Source organism: Oryzias melastigma, linkage group LG13, assembly GCF_002922805.2.
Source record: "Oryzias melastigma strain HK-1 linkage group LG13, ASM292280v2, whole genome shotgun sequence".
Taxonomy (NCBI): Eukaryota; Metazoa; Chordata; class Actinopteri; order Beloniformes; family Adrianichthyidae; genus Oryzias; species Oryzias melastigma.
Genome location: NC_050524.1, coordinates 681,490 through 697,884, shown reverse-complemented (window position 1 = coordinate 697,884; position 16,395 = coordinate 681,490). Strand labels below are relative to the sequence as shown.

Below are 16,395 nucleotides of genomic sequence, written 5' to 3'. Positions count from 1 at the left end.
CCGCAAGGCTTCAGGTTGAGCAGGAAAATAGAATCTGAGTGAGATTTAAATGCAGTTAAAAAGCAGATCAGACATCATACCAACTATGAAAAGTATTTTATTCATGTTCAGAGTAATGGTCGGGGGAGGGTGGGGGGAGGACTGAAGGCTCCTCCTGAAGGCTCCTCCTGAAGGCTCCTCCTCTTCTGATTGGCTCACAGCTGACCCGGGAAAGTTTAGCGCTCTTTCAAAATAAAGTCAGAGTAAACCACCAAAAAGCACCAAAGTTCAATAAATATTCTGATGACACTTAAAGTAGAAAACATCAGGAAAGAGTTCAGTCCTACAGATCACTGTCATGGTCCAGAACCAGAACCAGAACCCAAACTACAGCTCAGATGTTTCTGATCTGAGTTTGACTTCACTGCAGCTTCACTTCATGGATGTGGTTCTGGTTCAGTCCGGTTCAGTTCTGCTCACCTGTTCCAGGATCAACGGGTTCAGTACCAAAAATCAAACCTGTGATGATGGAATCAGCTGTTTGATCTGATCTACAAAGACTGACCAATGAGGAGCCGCTGCAGCATGTGAGCTCATCCTGAGGGTCAGAGGTCGTCCCGGCTGTCACCCCTTACCAAACTAAGAGTACTTCAAGTATATGTGTTAAAGTATTCTAGAGTATACAAAAGTACATTTCCCAAAGTGTGCCAAGTACACTTCAAAAGTATACTGGCAGTTTACTAACAATTATACTTCTTGGGACTAAACTGACCCACTTCAAGTTTAAAAAGTATACTTAAAGTAACCTTCTGGTGTAGTATTAGTGTACTGGCAACAAACTTGAAGTTTACTCAAAGTTTATGAAACTACACTGAAGTATATCTAATCTATCTCTTAAGATTTAATTTTAGTTTACAAGTCATAAACTTCACTAAACAGTTTATTAAAATACATTTTTAAATAGTGGAAATATCACAAGAATATACTCCACTTTTAGAGCTGAGTAAGAAAATGTTTAAGGACAGTAACAAATACAGGCTGAGTACATTTAGACTTGTATATTTTTTAAGTATAACCCAAGTATACTTAACATGAACTTGTAAAGTTTATCTCTAATAAGTACCTAAAAAGTAAACTAAACTATACTATCTTAAATTTTGTTTTTAAACAAGTATATTTAAAATAAACCTGTACTTGGTTTTGGTAAGGGACAGGAAGTGACATCACTCTTTGATCTCTTAAATCAGAAGCTTTTGCCACACCACTGGATCTGAATGGATCACTGGATCTGAATGGATCACTGGATCTGAATGGATCACTGGATCTGAATGGATCACTGGATCTGAATGAAGATATAACATCAGAAAAGTTCTTTATTGACAGATGGATTTCACACATGTTAGCATCACGTCTGAACTCCCAGAAACCCTCGGTTTGTCATGTTAGAAGACCTCTGCCAATGCTAACTAGCGTTAGCATAGTTTTATTTTGGAATTGTCTGAAAAACAGCTGAGTTTGTGGTTCTGTCTCTGCACAGATGGAGCTTCAGGGTCTCTCTGCAGACGAACTGCTGAACATCAGAGTCACATGAATGTACATTATCATCTTTAGAACATTTGCTTTATTTGTGGAAATAAATCCTCTACTTTGGCTAACTGAAACAATTATAGATATAGTTGATATAATGAATTCTAGAGTCTAAAATATGTTTTTAGAAATACAGTTTTGTTAGGAATGTGTTAGTGGATTATTTAGGCAGCATGAAGCATGACTAAGCAGATTTATCACCAAACCCAGCTGTGGTCTCAAACATGACTCAGCAAAAAAACTTGAACTGAATTTGAATGAAAACTAAAACAGTTTAGATTCAAAACGATGGATCGGAATCTCACTTTTATAGATGAACTTGATAATAAAACCTTTGATTTAGATTCGCAAACATTTATAAAGACGTGAGTTTAGATGATGACGTTAAAGTTTCTCTGTCAGAGTTATTCTAGATGTGGAACAGAGTTCCAGTTCTAATGAATTTATTAAGGGAAGTATTTATATTTACCCTTTAGGGGACTAATGGGAGTGGTTTTAACTGAAATGAATAGACTTTGGGACAGGAAGTAGGGTGATTTAAACAGGAAGTGGATAATGACGTTGGTGGCTCACTCACATGAAGGGTCTGATTGGCTCCTACAAGACTCTACGGTCTGAATCCGGCCTGAAGATGTTGAACCCTCTCCGTCTGAAGAAGAACTGACGTGTGATCACTCTCTCAGCCATCTCCATGAAAACCCGATTCATGGAGAGTTTTAGCGTCTCATTTTTCTGTCCGTCATAAATCAGAATGATTTTAAAAACCAACTTCCACCAAAGTCTACATTAATCTGAATAGATGTCATTAACTCTTTACGGTCATGTTCCCGCTGCATCTGTTTTGCAGATGACAGTTTCCATGTGTTGATGTTCAGGATTATAGATAAGCTTTTATTTTGAAGGGCCACATCTACAACCCTCCTCCTTTATCCGGGCTTGGGACCGGCAAAGTGATCTTAAAGAGAGACTCTGGCGGAGTTACTCTGATTTCTCTCCTGCATGGTTTGCAGGGGGCGGTGCCTCAGGGAGGTGGGCGTGGCCTACAGTGCCACCAGCTGCTTTTTGAAGCATAAAAAAAACACGTCAGAGTCTCCCAAACTTTCCAGTAAAACTAAAAAGAGTTCTTGGATTTGTGGCTAATCCAATTCTTATCAGACACGTGAGTCCCCAACCGCCCAGGTTCTGATCCGGTTCCAATCGGTTCATGGGTCTGCTGGTACTGAGCCGCACAGAAAGATACTGTTTTATTTTGAAAAGCTCTGGGGTTCTCTCCTCCATCCGTATCTTCATGCATGTCACACACTCGCTTCGTCTGCTGTTTGACCGACATCCACCTCCTTGTGACAGCTGCTGCTCCGCCCACTATCGAGAACGCGAAACGCAAACCTCCAAGCTAGCTCTGTTAGCAAAAAACAAACGTCTTAAAAACCATACCTAGACCAGACCAGAACCAGACCAGAACCAGACCAGAACTAGACCAGAACCAGACCAGAACCAGACCAGAACCAGACCAGAACCAGACCAGAACCAGACCAGTACCAGACCAGAACTAGACCAGAACCAGACCAGAACTAGACCAGAACCAGACCAGAATGACTTTTGAGCCGTCAGCATAGACAGCAGGTCTGCATTCTAACCCAAACCCTCTACAGCAGCATTTCTTCATGAGACGTTCTGCTGGAGTCCACAAGCTGCATTTTTCAGGCACCAGCAGAACCATCTGGTACCAGCTGCACAGCCTTGTGGAGCCAATGTAACCCAGCGGGGGGTGAGCCAACAACGTCTTCCAGGACCTTCTCTGAGTTTGTGGTGAAAGAGTGTCTGGTTGTTGCTGTTGTTGGTACGACAAACCGGTGAGTGGACACACAACAAACACCAACAACGCACGGCTGCAGACGGCAGGGTCCGAGCCCGCTGGCTGGTTTCTCTGGCTTTGGGATAAAGCTGCTCGTGTTCTGGAGGGTTAGTAACTTTAGTAAAGTTTGGTCTCGTCTACATTGACCGATGTCAGAGATCTCTCCTCCACAAGCACTTCCCCGGATCTCCGACTGAACCAAATCACCAACCAAACCGCCCAGTGAGTGACCGCTGAAGACTGGTACCGGCAGACTGACCGGCGGATGAAACCCAGGTTTGGAGACTGTTCTGCCGGTTCCTGCAGGAGGAGGAGCTTCTCCTCGTGGAGACGACGTCTCGCTCACTGGTTGGACAGCTTCATGCAGACCCGGCACCTGGAGATGTAGTTCTTGTGCTGCATGGGGTCGATCAGCGTGCTGGAGTTCCTGTGGGTGGAGGAGGCTCCTCCCCCCTGGTGCGTCAGCCAGAAACTGTAGATGTTGGCGAAAAAGTGGCAGGTCCCTCGAGGCCCCTGACACTCCAGGAAGGGCAGAGACTTGAATTCTGTCAAACAGCTTCCTGAAGACGTGAGGGACTGCCCGCCGCCTTCATCGCCCGCTCCTGTGTGCTACAGACAGGAAATGATGTCATCACGGGTGAGGGTTGGTCAGAGGACACAGATTGCAGGTCGTCGCCCACCATGATGAAGGAGTATCCGGTCCACAGAGTGGCCCAGTTGCTGGGGCAGTTTGGCTCGATGGAGTTCTGGCTGTGCATGGCCACAGGGGTGGAAGGCGCCTCGCAGACCACGCAGCGGCTGATGAGGCCTCGGATGGCGTCGCCCATCACGGGCTCCCGGGTCACGTTCGCCATGGTCGACAGCCAGTAGGACTTGTCGTTCCTGCTGGCGTAGAGGCACCTGTTCATGTCGCAGGAGGAGAAGGGCATGGTGGAGAAGACGCGGACGCAGGAACCGGCAGCACCTGAAACAGAGTCTCTGGATGAGGGAAGCTCTGCAGGAACATGACAGGTCACCCAGCAGAAAACAGCAAACATCCCGATGATCACAGAAGGACGTGTTCATTTAGGAGAAAAGCTTTAGACCACGTGTGTCAGGGTCAAGGCCCGGGGGCCGGATCCGGCCCTCCGGGTAATTCTATCCGGCCCTCCAGATCCTTTTATTTTATTGTTATTAATGACCCGATGTTATCTTACGCTCATTTCTAACTCGTATAATTTTGACCAAATATATTTTTATGGAGAGTAAATTATTAAAAGTTATTTAAGGTTTAAGTTGATTTATTCTGGAATAATATTCCTGCCTTTTTATTATTCAAAATTATGTTAAAAAGTTACAGTTTTTAAGTTTTAAAAATTAGGATTCTGCTAATTTTTCAGCCTATTTTAGCATTTACTAAGATTACTTGGGCTATTTTGGAGTTTAGCTAATATTTCAGCTACATGCTAGCTATTTGGGCTAAATTAGGCCTATTTTTAGTTTTTTAGGCTAATTTGAAGTTTAGACATTTTTTCAGCAACATGCTAGCTGTTTTGGATAACCTAAGTTTTTTTTAAAGTTCTTTTAGGGTAATTTGGCATTAAACTAATATTTTAGCTAGCTATAAGCTTCTGTGTTTTCAGCTATCAGCACTAGCATCTTCATCAGCCAAATTCAGCTTCCATCATTCACTCTAGCATTATCACAGGTAATGCTATATATCTGGTTCATAATTATGTTAAAAAGTTTCGCTTTTAAAGTTTTTAAAAACTAGTTTCAGAGTGTTCAATGAATGTTTATCATGATCGACCCGCGACCTGAGGAGTGTTTTGAATTTTGGACCCCTGTGCGGTTGAGTTTGACACCGCTGCTTTAGACCCAACGGTCCTTACCAAAGATGATCAAACCTACACGGGTCACACAGGACAAAATGTTGAGGTTATGACCAGTTTTTGCATGTTTAGATCTGGATTTTGTCCTGGAGTTGGAAGCTGATCATAGTTCTCTCTGGACCTTCTGCGTAAGCTTCTTCCTGGTATGTCAGTCTGGAGATTCCCTCCACCATCCCAGAGTGAACAACCCTGTTCCTGTTTAGTGTTCCCACCGCTCCGCTGGTCAGAACAGATACTGAGATCTCCTCAAGCTCCACATATTTGTAGTGTTAAACTCCTGTGGGTGAATAAACACCTTTTATACTCCTACTAAGTCTCCATCTGTGTGACAACGATCAGAAAAAACATTTCCTAAAGCAATAAACTTCTGGGAGAAATGTTGGATCTCCGTGGATGTTTTCGGCCATGATGGTGTGTTGTACCCAGGTCCTGAGTGTAGGCCTTCTCCTGCCCCTCCAGGTACAGCAGACTGTATCCATCCCACAGCTTCTCTGTTTGTGGCGGGCAGCGGGGGATGTTCACTGATTGGCTGTGGACCACCAGCAGGAAGCCCATGTTTTTTTCCTGGCATGGTGCTGTCGGACCCCTGTCACCAGCTGCCCCTCTGGCCCCTAAGACAGAACCGTAGAACAGCAGCAAAACTCACAAAAACCTCCGTGTGTTCAGGCAGAGTTCTCAACTTAATAAAACAGACGTTACAACATCCAAACATCCCTGGTCCGTCCTGTGTTTAACCTGGACGTACTGCTCACCTGTAAGGTGTGATGGGAAGGATGGGCTTCAGCCCACCCAGATCTGAACTTCATGAGGTTCAGATGAACAGAAGAACGGACGGATGAGGCCGTCCACTAAATCTGAAGCAAAAAGCCAGGGGGGGCGTGTTGGTCTCACCCTTTTCTCCTACTGCTCCCTCCTCTCCTTGCAGTCCTGGGTCTCCTCGCTCTCCCTTTGGACCCATTGGGCCCACTCCTCCTACTGGCCCCTGATTCCCCGGGTTTCCCTTTTCACCTGGAACCCATCGTCACCTTCACGACTCTGCATCCTTTTTAGAAGATCATCCAACAAAGTCCACCCCGCTTTCTCACCTGTTGGCCCTACTTGGCCATTTTCTCCACTCAGTCCACAATCTCCAGCTGGACCTGGGGGGCCAGGTGGACCAGGCGGGCCCGCTGGTGCTGGAAAACAAGGTGGAGCGGGAAGAACTTGTCCCTTCTCTCCTTTTACTCCTGCTGGTCCTGGAAGTCCCTTTGATCCTGGGCGTCCCATAGAACCAGGATGACCATTTAGACCCTTATCCCCGGGTAGTCCAATCCAACCTCTATCCCCTTTTTCTCCTGATCACACAAGAACAGAGGCACAGAGATGCCCTCAAAGAAAAACAATGTCTAGAGATAACATAAAGTTCTGTAAAAGTCTCGATGCCCATCTTGAAACCATCTCAGACTCAGGTCCAACCTTTAATTCCCATCTGTCCTCTGTAGCCCTTTAGTCCCGGGAGCCCAGGTTTTCCCTGTTCTCCTGGAAAGCCTTGGCTGCCTGGAGGACCGTTGTCTCCATCATCCCCTCGGACTGGAGGGTTTGGACCAGGGACACCGATTTCTCCAGGCAACCCTGGAACACAGAAATGCAGGTAAGTATTGTGATTTCATTACAAGACTTTTACATAATTAATAAACTTGGACCTGTCTCTCCATCCGGTCCCTGGTATCCAGGATCTCCAGGAGACCCTGGAAGTGGGTTTGTACAGTCTGGTCCTGGATCTCCAGGTGGTCCTATTCTTCCTTGAGGTCCTGAGATGACCCAAAAAGTCCAGATAAACATTTGTGCATCTGCGAATTCGGTTTGTTCCGGTTCAGTTTGTTTTAACCTTTTGATCCTTGGGGGCCTTTTGGTCCTTTGGGCCCTGGTGGTGATGTACCATAAGGCCCAGGAGGACCTGGAGGACCTTTATCCCCAGGAGGACCTTGAGGTCCTCTTGGACCAAATACAGTCAGGCCTGGAGATCCGAGCAAAGACGGATATCTCTATGTGTTTCACAAGAACTGGTTCCAGATGGTTCAACCTTTGGAACAGAGACTCAAACCATCTTTTCCAGATAAGTCTCTGCAGCAGAAAATCTGTCAACAATAACCTGGAAGATTTCTGCATCTCCTGCTCTCAAAAGTTCAGGTTTGCTTAAAGTAATTCAATGACTTACATGGATGCAGTTTGATAGGAGAGGAAGAAGAAAGCAGTTACCATGTTTGGTGTGAGACAGTCTCACCTTTAGTCCCCATGTCCCCTTTGACTCCTTTCAGTCCATCCAGTCCATGGAGGCCCAGTGGTCCCGGAGGACCTGATCAGAAACACAAGTCCAGATGCAGCAGCTGAAATTTGTCTCATTTAAAAAGTTTTTTTTTAATTAAAAGCAGAGTTTCACCTTGCAGTCCTTGATCACCAGTTGATCCTGGTGGTCCGTCAGCTCCAGGTGCACCTGCAAGACCAGGATAACCTGGATGACCTCTGGGGCCGATGGGACCTTGCACACCTGACAGAGACAAGATGGTTGAATTTGAAGCAACAAACTCACAATTACTAAATCTGTCCCTGATGGGACCTGCTCAGCTGGACTCTTCCACCTGGTTCTCCAGGGTTTCCACGGCAACCACGTTCTCCTTTGCATCCTTTCGGTCCTGGAGGGCCCGCATTGCCAGTACCTCCAGGATCTCCAGGAGGCCCTGGAGATCCTGTGGAAATAAATTACATCAGTGACAAGTTCAGATTCGATGCATCTCTCTTCAAGGATTCAAGGTCTAAATTTGCGACACTTGAGCCGGATCAGCACCTTGAAGGCCAAAGAATCCAGGATCGCCCTTGTGTCCAGGGACCCCAGGACAGCCAATCGATTCTCCTTTTTCACCTGAACCAAAAACAACCTTCAGGAAAACTGTCCAAAGATTTTCAAGGAGGAAGACAGAAAAGTGGCTTTAAACCTTGAGGTCCTGGACATCCCAGATTACCACATTCTCCTGGTTTCCCCGGACATCCCGTGTCACCCTGAAACCAAAAACATCAGATTTTTATTTCTAAACACAAACAATAAAAAATTGAAAGTTACAGAAGCGAGACGCCCAGCAAGTTCTTCTCTGCAAGCTTTTACTTCAGAGTCTGCAGGACTAAGTTTGTTCTTCAAACTTCATGAAAGTTTCGATAAGAGGCGGAAGACGGAGCGTCCTCAAATCTGGATTCGGCTTCTGGCCTCTAGTGTTGGACGGATGTCCCTGTTACATTTGGGGGTTCCGGAGCTCTAGACTCATGAGGAGTATATTTGTATAAACCCTTTTATATTAGAAGCTACACTTTCTTTACTTTACATATGTATGCAGACAGAGGAGGGATGGGGTATTAGAGATGGGGTAGAAGGGTACAAGAAAGGAAAAGGGGGTATAATTGGTAAAAAAAATACACAGAAGGGGGCAGCATTACAATCAATAAGAGGCAACAAGTTTCTCGAGGTTTACCAACGTAACTTTCATGTTTAAATATTTATCAAAGGGGCGGGGTCTGTTCACAGACACTTGAATATTACAAACACACAATACAGATCAGCTCACACGGGTGACTGTATACAAGGAAACACATGTCCACAGTTTCTCATTCCTGCATAACACCTGTCCTGTTTGATCAAAGGTGAGCAGGTACCTGTGTTCAGGTGACGATGATGTCATGGACTAAAACAAAAGAGGGGAATGCGCCTACCAGCTAACCCAACACCAGCTAGCCAGACCAGAGTCAGAGGGACCACCCCAGCCCCCAGCAGTCTCATCCCCGGACACTGAACACGAACCCTCCCGACCCCAACCACACCTTCCGCTGACAGACTGGCTGCCCCCGCAATGGACGAGACAGGAGATGGACCTTCATGAACATTAAATCTGCTTTCTCTTACTGGGTCTCCCGGCCATCCTGGAGGGCCAGGTTGTCCTTGCGATCCATTAGGTCCAGCTGGTCCTGGATGCCCTGGTTTTCCTTGGGGTCCTTTGGGTCCTTGAAATCCTTTAACACCCGGGGGTCCACAGCACCCTGGATGCCCAGGATGACCCAGATCCCCCTTCACGCCCTTATCCCCTGGAAAGAGAGGACAGGCCAGCCAGAGGTCAGGAGGTCAGGTTATTGATTAGTTATTTTAGTAAAAGAATTTGAAATCAGTGATAACATGTCTACAGCCATGGTCACTGGCTGATGAAGTGGCGGGGTATACCCCCCCCCACCTCCCCATCTGTATTGACACCTATGGGGTTGGTTCAGGAACCTCATATGGACTGGAACAAGTGAGAAGAAATCTGAACCCCATGTAAGCTGAACTACAAGAGTTCATGTCTGACCATGAAACACATGAAACTGATCCTGATCACACAAACGTTACTGTTCTGAATCTGTGTCCTGATCAGACCACGTCTTTGTTTCCTGTTTCAGACTCTTCTCCAGTGTGAAGGCTCCAGTGTTTGTGTCATGGTGTCGCTCTGACCTCGGGGCCCAGGGAATCCATTCTCTCCAGGAGCCCCCAGCTTTCCTTTAGTGCCTTTAATTAGGATGAAGTTGGTATGTCCTGGAGGGCCCATGTCTCCTATAGAGCCTATAGTGGTGAAAGGAAACACAAGTGAGATTGAACCTCAGGTTGAAGGTTTAAGTCCTGTTATTTTTTTTACAAACCGGGATGTTCTCACAACATTTGACCCATCCCCAGAGCCAGAGGTCACTGTGCTGAGTGCCAAGCATGGAGGCATTGGATCCAATTTTTCTTTGGTTTTTGAAGCCAAACCCCCCATGTCTCAGGGCAGACACTCTACCCCTAGGACACTGAGCTGGTACAGCCAACAGTCTTAGTTAAAACATTTTACAGATCTAGTTTTTCGGCTGAAGGGAATGTGTGGTTGAGGTATTTTTCCCAAAGCAAAATAACTGTCTCGTCTGAGATTTAAACCGCTAACCCACCAGAATGCTCCACCGAGGGAGCTACAGCCTCCAATGAATCATGGATTTGACCAGAAACCTTTGGTTGAGTGTTTCTGCAGCAACATATGTGTCAGGACCCACAGCATGAGTCCAGTTCTGTACCTTTCTCTCCCTTCAAGCCTTCATTTCCCGGAGGTCCATCTCGTCCACAAAGACCCATCTCTCCGGGCTTGCCTGGGGCTCCAGGACCCCCATACCTTCCCACATCTCCAGGCAGTCCTCTCTCTCCCTGGGGCCCAATCAGTCCTGGAAACAGAATTTCCGTCTTCATTGGTCCACGAGCTCTGAAGTCCCTACCCAACGCTTAGTGGTTTTACCCTCTCACCCTTTTTGAGTCTTACCCTTTTCTCCAACAAGCCCAGGCCAGCCTATGTTTCCAGGTGGACCAGTGGGCCCCATAGGTCCCGGTCTGCCAGGAGAACCTGAAACGCCTGGTTTACCAACATCCCCTTTAGAGCCTACACATTCAGGACCGTCAGGCCCCACCTCCCCTTTCTGGCCTGGTGGACCTGGGAAAAAAACATGTCAAGAAACGTCTCCATTGTTGCACATCACTGCATCGTGATATCGATACATTGTGTTAGTCTGTGAGATTTCAACATGATGTGACTCCAGACCCCGGGACAGCATATCAATAAGGTGAAGGTGTTTTTACCCCGTTGACCTTGGGGTCCAGTGATGCCCCGCAGGCCAGGTTCACCGGGTTTTCCTGCATCACATGATACAGGCTGGAGCCCCGTGGGTCCAATCAAACCATGAGCTCCATCCTGTCCTCTAAGCCCCTTCACTCCAGGGTCTCCAGGCAGACCTGCTAAACCTGCAGAAACAGACGGACATTTGTTCTACTTAAGCTGTGATGTTCTCCATTTTCACGACAGGGGTCTAGGTTCTGCTGTTTCGGCTGAGAATCAGACTTTGGATTACACAGGAACTCCATTCTGCTGCTGTTTCTTTGTTCTGTTGATGACCCAGTTCCAGCTCCTCTTTAATTGCTGCAAACCCACACATATCTGCACCTGGTTCTCCATCTTTGCCTGGGGGTCCCGGCACGCCTTTTGGTCCTGGAAACCCGAAGGGTCCAGGGGGGCCAGGAGCCCCCCTATTCCCAACTTCACTGTCCCCAGTTGGTCCCCGAAGTCCAGTCAGGCCCGGATATCCTGGAGAGCCTGGAAAGCAGAGGTGAACCAGATCAGGACTGGAGCTCCAGACCAGTTTGGACTTCTTCAGCCATCACAGTCATTTTTCAAAAGAGGCCACACCTTGTTGCAAATGGGCAAGTACATAATACATTCATGTTATCTATTGCACTTTAAGTTTAATACAGCAATATGTTAAAGTCTATGAAAGAGCACACATGTTGGACTACAAGGAAGCAAGTGTATGAGCAATGATTTTATTACCCTTCAATGTAGTTATAGTTATTATTAAGTATTTTTGTACACCAATGAATGACAGAAATACTTTTTGAGACAATAAGCTAAAAATGTTCTTTTCCAATTTAACTACACATTGCAAGTAAATAATACTGGACTTCTTGCCAAATTATTTGGGGACCCCTCTGACTGATTTTAAGAATGGCTTCTTCCTGTTTTACTCCCTTTGTTTGTTACCACATGACCTGGATTTTGTATTTGCAGAAGATTCTAGCTGCCAAAGAGGTTTTTGATCTCAGTGGGACTCCTGTCATTCACTCTGACTTGGTTCTTCAGAAAATGTCCTCAGAACTTCCACACACCTGACACTCTTCACCTGTGTCCTTACCTCTTTCTCCAATGAAACTAAGGCCTTCAGGTCCTTCTTCTCCAGTATCTCCAACCACACCTCGAGGTCCTGCAGGAAGGAGGAAAATGGGTTCAGAACTCTCAGTATTTGAGGTTGTTGTGCAGGTAACAGGTGTACTCACCTGTTTTCCCAGGTGGTCCTGGTAGTGCAGTCTGTCCTTTATCTCCTTTTGGACCATCCAGCCCTGTTGGTCCTGGATAACCTGGAGGACCTGGGTTCCCTGTGTAACCTGGAGGGACAGGTGAGTATAAGGAAGTCCCACAGGTGACCAGAGGGTTGCATGTGAGGTGAATGCTCCATGAAGACGCATACCTGAGAGTCCAGAGTCTCCTTTCTCTCCAGGAGAACCAAGATTTTGAGGACCACAGGACAAAGTGTCACCTGTCAAACCAGAAGACACCTGATTGACCGTGTTGTTCTTTCAGAAGGTGGGAGTCTGGAGTGAGGCTTCATGAGGAGCTGGAGTGAGACCTTCTGATATTCTAGAAACTGATTTTACTCAAACTTCTTTCCAAATGTTCCAACAAGCTGCAGCTCTCTTTTGATCTGGAATCTCTCTAAGAAACCGACCGGTTAATAGTGACCCTTCCAAGAGCGAGCTCCAGACGGCTTTGCTCTCTGGTTCATCAACACACATAAGCCTCAGGGGTGTGTCCTTTCCCCTCTCCTTCTTATCTTGTACACAGACAGTTGCAGATCGTCAGAAGAGAACACATTTTTAATCAAATTATCCGACGACACTGTTGAAACAAACCACCGACCTGCTTTATCACAGTTTGTTGATTGGTATGAGACCAATTATCTTGATTTAAAGGTGGCTAAAACAAAGGACATGGAGATTGATTTTAGACGGGCCACAGCACATGGTCTTAGTGTGATCAATGGGGAGAAGGTGGAGATTGTCGAGAGCTACAAATATTTAGGCACTGTATTCGATAGCAAACTGAAATTTCACCTGAATCTGAATCTGAACATAAGCCTCCTTGCCAATCAAGGCCAGACCCAAAAGTGGCTAACCACTTGATCACCCTACCAGAGCCATCCTCCTGTTTGACCCAATGGCTGCAGCTGGAGATGACCACAAGGCAAGCGTGACACCCGAAGAGCTGCTGGCTCAAGAAAGACTAACGAGAGAGACAGAGAAAAGCAGCTTTGCCCTTGTATGTGTGATCCTTATCAGTCAATGGTTCCTGTGTGGGACAGACTGAGGTGCCATCTGATCATCTGAGTCTTTTGGGTCCTGAAAACTCATCAGTAGAATCTCACCTTTAATGCCTCTTGGTCCTGGAGGTCCAGGAAATCCCATAAATCCTGGAGGCCCAGGGGCCCCTCGCCTTCCCATCGCTCCCATGAAACCCTGTCCTGGGGGCCCCACAGGTCCGGGGGGGCCCTTCAGTCCTGATGGTCCTGGTGGACCTCTGTCTCCAGTAACACCAGCAAAAGCCTCCCCCTGGAAATAAACTGATTCTTAGAAAAGGAGATGACCATGAGCAGCAAAGGGTCTGGCGCCCCCTACCGTCTGCAGTGCTTACTACAGTCTAGTTTAGAATAAAGAGTTTAGAATAAAAGGCTTTTTGAAAAACTGCAGACTGAAGGACATTACCAAACGAGTCTCAGAGCCACCCGCTGCCCTTCCCTTAACCTACCCATCATCGACAAAGATGTTGGAGCACCCCTTCACACGCAGTGGTAGGGCCAAATGGTTGAAGGACATATCCCAGTACTCATGTTAGTGCATACCTTAGGGCCCATGATTCCAGGGGCCCCTGGATTCCCAGTGAGCCCAGTTAGTCCAGAGGGTCCTGGTTTGCCTGGCACACCTGGAGGGCCCTGATCTCCCTTCTCACCTGCAGACACAAAACACCAAATATACTCACCGTCATCCAAAGCAGCATTTGTAAAAACCTTCAAACACCTTTTGTGAGAAAACAGGAGCTCACCTTTAAAATCAACCACTCGAAAACTCCCTTTCTGACCTTTCAGCCCTTTAAGGCCCTGATCTCCACCCAGACCCTGGACACAGAACAGTCACACCACCATGGAAGAAACAACATGACCCTTTCTGCAGGAAACATCTGACCTTGTCACTCAGAAACCAACCTCTTCCCCTCTCAGTCCTACATCTCCCACAGGACCCGTCTCTCCTCTCGGGCCTTGGGATCCTTGGACTCCTGGCAACCCTGGACTCCCAGGGAGACCTTTAGGCCCTGGAGGACCGGGTATGTTGATTGGAGGTCCACAAGCGCAGGCGCCGGTATCACCTGAATCACAGAGATGAAATGTTATTACATTTTAACGTTTTTTTGTTTTTTTGTTTAATCTTCTCTGGAATCATATTTTGTGTCACATTTGTCTCAAAAGTTCTTCAATTTACAGAACAGTGTTATTAAAAACTGGATGCTTCCAGACTAACCTCTAAATCCAGAGGGGCCTGAGAACCCGGGGGGGCCCTGATCACCTGGGTCTCCCGGCAGGCCTGGTATCCCAGGAAGACAGTAACTTCCTGTGTGAACAGTACGGACAAAGGCCAAAAAGATCCCGATGGATCAGTGATATCTAAAGGGTCTCACTTTGAATTAGCCATGTAAGTCAATGAATCATCAATCAGTCTACAGGCTGAAAAGAGATACCTGGAATTCCTGGTTCTCCCCTCAGCCCCATGTCTCCAGGAAATCCTGGTTTCCCAGGTTCTCCTGGTGTTTTTCCCTGTGTGATCATTTGACCTGGATCTCCTTTGTCCCCTTTAGACCCCTTAGACCCCTTGATCCCAGGAGCACCTCTTGGTCCTGAAGAAAACAGCAGAAGGTGTCTCATCACCTTAAGGTTGATCGCCAACAATTTTTACCAGACTAACAGTCTGGATGTAACCAAACCTATACCAATACCACCTTAAGTGGTATTAGAGGTGTCAGCTGATATCTTGTGCCACCTTAAATAATCGAAATGTGTGATTTACCCAGAAAACCTAACATGTGCATGTACTGGCAGCTTCAAAATTACTTTTGTTCAAGATTCTGAAAGTGCAAGAGAAACAACTTCCCAAACCTCACGCTAGTATCAATCCTTCACCCTGGAATCGATACTATCAATACTCAGATCGATCTGCCCACAGCTAGTTTAAAGCAGTCGCTCCGGGCTGTAGGTACTGACCCGGCACTGATGCACCTTGAGGTCCCGGTGGACCGTGGAACCCCATATGCCCCATGTTTCCTGGAGGACCTGGAAACCCAGGAGCACCAGGGTCCCCGAAGTCCCCTGAAAGAAAGTGAAGTCTTTTCAGTCACTGGGACTCCGATGGAGGGAACGGCACAAACACATCGTCAATACGCTGATGGATCCGTATATCGGTTCTGTGGATCGGTTCCTACCGACGATTGTGACGTCCCTGCTCTGGGGGGGGCCCTTCAGGCCCGGATCTCCCCTCATGCCCTGAACGGAACACAAGAACAGATTTTTGTTTTCCATGACAGAAACATCTTCAGAAACTGGGTTGGTGTTAAACGGTTCTGGAGTCTATCCAGAACCAGAACCAAGCTCAAAGCCACAGACTGACCTTTGACCCCTCCTGTCCAAACAGGCCTGGCAGACCTTGCTCCCCTTTTTGTCCCTGAAAACACAGAAAGTTACTAGAACAAGTCCTTCACCTGCTGAAATCCAACCAGAACCACAGTCGGTTCCGACCCACCTTGATACCTCTCCCCCCCTCTGGACCAGGCTGACCCATTACACCCTGAAGACGGGAACACAATAGCAGCTGTGATCCATCAGATCTGATCAATGCCGATCAATCACATCCAGAAGCTCTAGAACTTACTCTGGACCCTGGAAATCCCACAATGCCTTTTTCTCCTTTGACCCCCCGATGGGCGTCCAGCCCCTGAAATCAGAAAACCCGGATCGTCTTTACTTCTGCATACACACCTCCATGAGCAGAAACTCCCTTCTCACCGGTTCTCCCTGCACTCCAGTGACTCCTTTGACCCCAGGAGGACCCTGAAAACACAAAACTGGACCATGAGCCTGAAGCCCCTCACACAGACGTCCAACCCACGTTCAACCGATGTCAGATAATGCAACACAACCAGATCATTTCTACAGATCCGTACGGACAAAGAAGCGTTTTCAGTTCCTAGTTTCATTTTCTTTCCATTAATCACAGATAATTCTCTTTAATGTTTGTACATCCATGCAGACATCCCAAAACCAACCAGAACCTCACCTGATCTCCTTTGATGTACCGGTCCTCTGGGGGGTCCACATACTCGAAGGGCCCCGGGGGCCCCTCCTGGCCCTGATCTCCCTGTGAAGTACACACAGTACTGCAGT

The 16,395-nt window shown here is 47.0% G+C and overlaps 1 protein-coding gene across 2 annotated transcripts in view; it reads right to left on the bottom strand.

The window, feature by feature from the left end:
• col4a4 (collagen, type IV, alpha 4) overlaps positions 1-16,395 on the bottom strand; it is a 46,725-nt gene that overhangs the window by 6,172 nt on the left and 24,158 nt on the right. The window contains exons 14-48 of one of the 2 annotated variants that reach the window (XM_036214918.1): positions 16,289-16,369; positions 16,018-16,062; positions 15,884-15,946; positions 15,755-15,799; positions 15,623-15,676; positions 15,438-15,498; positions 15,220-15,324; positions 14,700-14,855; positions 14,483-14,572; positions 14,170-14,330; positions 14,010-14,082; positions 13,810-13,916; positions 13,336-13,519; positions 12,382-12,450; positions 12,191-12,298; positions 12,049-12,117; positions 11,304-11,453; positions 10,943-11,104; positions 10,629-10,796; positions 10,390-10,533; positions 9,800-9,907; positions 9,221-9,399; positions 8,265-8,328; positions 8,117-8,191; positions 7,911-8,018; positions 7,712-7,819; positions 7,556-7,627; positions 7,160-7,288; positions 6,975-7,082; positions 6,748-6,903; positions 6,378-6,626; positions 6,184-6,300; positions 5,715-5,903; positions 4,102-4,385; positions 1,327-4,030 (exon numbers count right to left, since the gene is read on the bottom strand). In XM_036214918.1, coding sequence (XP_036070811.1) covers positions 3,764-4,030; positions 4,102-4,385; positions 5,715-5,903; positions 6,184-6,300; positions 6,378-6,626; positions 6,748-6,903; positions 6,975-7,082; positions 7,160-7,288; positions 7,556-7,627; positions 7,712-7,819; positions 7,911-8,018; positions 8,117-8,191; positions 8,265-8,328; positions 9,221-9,399; positions 9,800-9,907; positions 10,390-10,533; positions 10,629-10,796; positions 10,943-11,104; positions 11,304-11,453; positions 12,049-12,117; positions 12,191-12,298; positions 12,382-12,450; positions 13,336-13,519; positions 13,810-13,916; positions 14,010-14,082; positions 14,170-14,330; positions 14,483-14,572; positions 14,700-14,855; positions 15,220-15,324; positions 15,438-15,498; positions 15,623-15,676; positions 15,755-15,799; positions 15,884-15,946; positions 16,018-16,062; positions 16,289-16,369 — 4,308 coding nt within the window. In that variant the 3' untranslated portion in view covers positions 1,327-3,763. Of the gene's footprint in view, positions 1-1,326; positions 4,031-4,101; positions 4,386-5,714; positions 5,904-6,183; positions 6,301-6,377; positions 6,627-6,747; positions 6,904-6,974; positions 7,083-7,159; positions 7,289-7,555; positions 7,628-7,711; positions 7,820-7,910; positions 8,019-8,116; positions 8,192-8,264; positions 8,329-9,220; positions 9,400-9,799; positions 9,908-10,389; positions 10,534-10,628; positions 10,797-10,942; positions 11,105-11,303; positions 11,454-12,048; positions 12,118-12,190; positions 12,299-12,381; positions 12,451-13,335; positions 13,520-13,809; positions 13,917-14,009; positions 14,083-14,169; positions 14,331-14,482; positions 14,573-14,699; positions 14,856-15,219; positions 15,325-15,437; positions 15,499-15,622; positions 15,677-15,754; positions 15,800-15,883; positions 15,947-16,017; positions 16,063-16,288; positions 16,370-16,395 lie in introns of those variants that run through there. The other variant, XM_036214919.1, reaches the window with a different exon arrangement.